Genomic DNA, 2176 nt, shown 5'->3' with positions numbered 1-2176 from the left:
TTTTAAATTATCAAAGCTGTAATAATTAGTTCAGTAATTTTCCCAGGAGTAAGGCAATTTAACAAAATCAGAAATAATTTAAAATGTTGTATACGAATAAAATGTTTAATCTCTAGAATTTTATTGAGCATATTGCATATGCAAATATTGTAATTAATTGTACATAATAAACTTAATTCCCAAATTATAAAGTTTGTACTAATTTCAGTGAATTGTCAATTTGAAATATTTACAATGAATTTTCTTGGTCTTAAGTATTTCCCTTATCATTCATAAAATGGTTTTTTAACTTCTTTAGAGCATTTTTCATTTCTTTATTTCTCAGTGTATAAATGGCTGGATTTAGGAGAGGTGCAAAAACAGTATAAAATACAGCAAGAAATTTGTCGAACCAGGTGATACTGAGGGGCCACACATAGATGAAGATACAGGGCACAAAAAAGATCAACACCACTGTGATATGTGCAGTGCATGTGGACAGAGCCTTAGATGCACCAGCTTTAGAGCTCTGGCGAACAGTGAGAAGAATATATGTATAGGAGATGAGCAACAAAATAAAGCAGGTTACAACCACAAACCCACAGTCAATATTCATGTAAATATCCAAAATATGGGAATCCATACAAGCTAGCTTGATTATAAGTGGTATGTCACAGAAGAAACTGTCAATTTCCATGTGACCACAGAGAGGCAGTTTCACAACTGCCAAAAGCTGACTCATGGCATGCACAAAGGCAATTGCCCAGGAAGTGAACACTAATCCAGTGCATCGCTTCAGGTTCATAATAGTGAAGTAGTGGAGGGGTTTGCAGATGGCCACATAGCGGTCATAAGCCATCACCACCAGCAGCAGCATCTCTACTGCACCAACACAATGGTCAAAGAAGACCTGGGACATGCAGCCTGCAAAAGAAATGATCTTTGGTTCTTTGAGAAAATCTGTAATCATCTTAGGAGTGGTGGCTGAGGAAAGCCACATATCAACAAAGGACAGGTTGGCCAAAAAGAAATACATGGGAGAATGAAGATTCTTGTCAGTGATGATTAAGAACATGACAATAGTATTTCCAGATAGAATGAGCAGATAAACCATCAAAAATATTATGAAGAGTAAGACCTGAAGATTCTGTGATTGGGAAAGACCCAAAAGCACAAATTCTGATACCAGAGACTGATTACCTCCATTCATTTTATTTAGTGTGTCTTTAGAAATAACCTGCAGGCAAGGAAAAATTAATTAGATGGATACTGACTACAGACAAAGAATTGTTCATCAACTACATGGACAATGACTTCACTAGACAAATCTGACATTCACATTGAAAGTTAGCATCTATACCTAAAATAGAAAAACATAAAGTGGACTCTTTGTCACATTTCAGAAATATCACTGCCCAAAGTGAAAGCTAATGAGCCCAAGTGCAACTCTCTAAGAAGAGAAGCATTAGATGTGACTGCCATATACATGCTCTATCATGAAGTTCTTCTTGCAGGGATGAATGAGGAAACAGGAGAGCAACTTGAAAGCCTCGAAATTTGTGGAGTTTCACATGGAAGGGTGTTTCTACCCATTAGTCTAGTAAAAAAATGACTGAATGTGTCACCAACTATCATAATACTTCATCATAGAAGTGAGATCTATACTTTGGACCTCTTAGGGATTCCCTTGATTTTCAGTACAAAAATTTTAATGAGATATCATTTTTGCAGCATGTATGAGTCCTCATTTAATCATTAGTAATTTCTGTGATGTCATTAAATTAAAATATTTGCTTAAATATCCAAAGTAGATTTGTGAAAACCTTGTTGGAGGGAAGCTGTACAGAATAACGTATAAGATATATGTGGTCTGAAACTGAAGTGTAAAAACTAGAATCACAATTTTTATAAACAAATATTTATCATAGAGTCTATTTATTCAGCTAAACTGATTATTGGCCTGCCATTGCTAATTCATTTAAGAGTAGTAACTGAAGAACCAGGTAACTCAAATTTAAGGAGTCTGAAAGTTACATTCAGTGTTAGCAGCAGAAAAAAAATCAATATTGAATTTTATCAATTAATCTTGAGAACTCTTAGATTTTGAAATTTTATAGTTTCCTGACATGAACAATATGTCATCTGTCTACAATGTGCTTTCTCATTTTGTTACCTACTCATTGATCATTTATATTGT

At 34.5% G+C, this 2176-nt stretch overlaps 1 protein-coding gene across 1 annotated transcript; it reads right to left on the bottom strand.

The window, feature by feature from the left end:
* Positions 1-250: 250 nt before the first annotated feature.
* Positions 251-1189, bottom strand: Or4k51 (olfactory receptor family 4 subfamily K member 51). Its single transcript, NM_001000609.1, is given in 1 exon segment — positions 251-1189. A coding segment is annotated over 1 exon segment (939 nt).
* Between the last annotated feature and the right edge of the window lie 987 nt (positions 1190-2176).

The sequence above is a fragment of the Rattus norvegicus genome, chromosome 3 (assembly GCF_021556685.1).
Source record: "Rattus norvegicus strain SHRSP/BbbUtx chromosome 3, alternate assembly SHRSP_T2T, whole genome shotgun sequence".
Lineage (NCBI taxonomy): Eukaryota > Metazoa > Chordata > Mammalia > Rodentia > Muridae > Rattus > Rattus norvegicus.
This window is presented reverse-complemented; position numbering and strand designations above follow the sequence as displayed.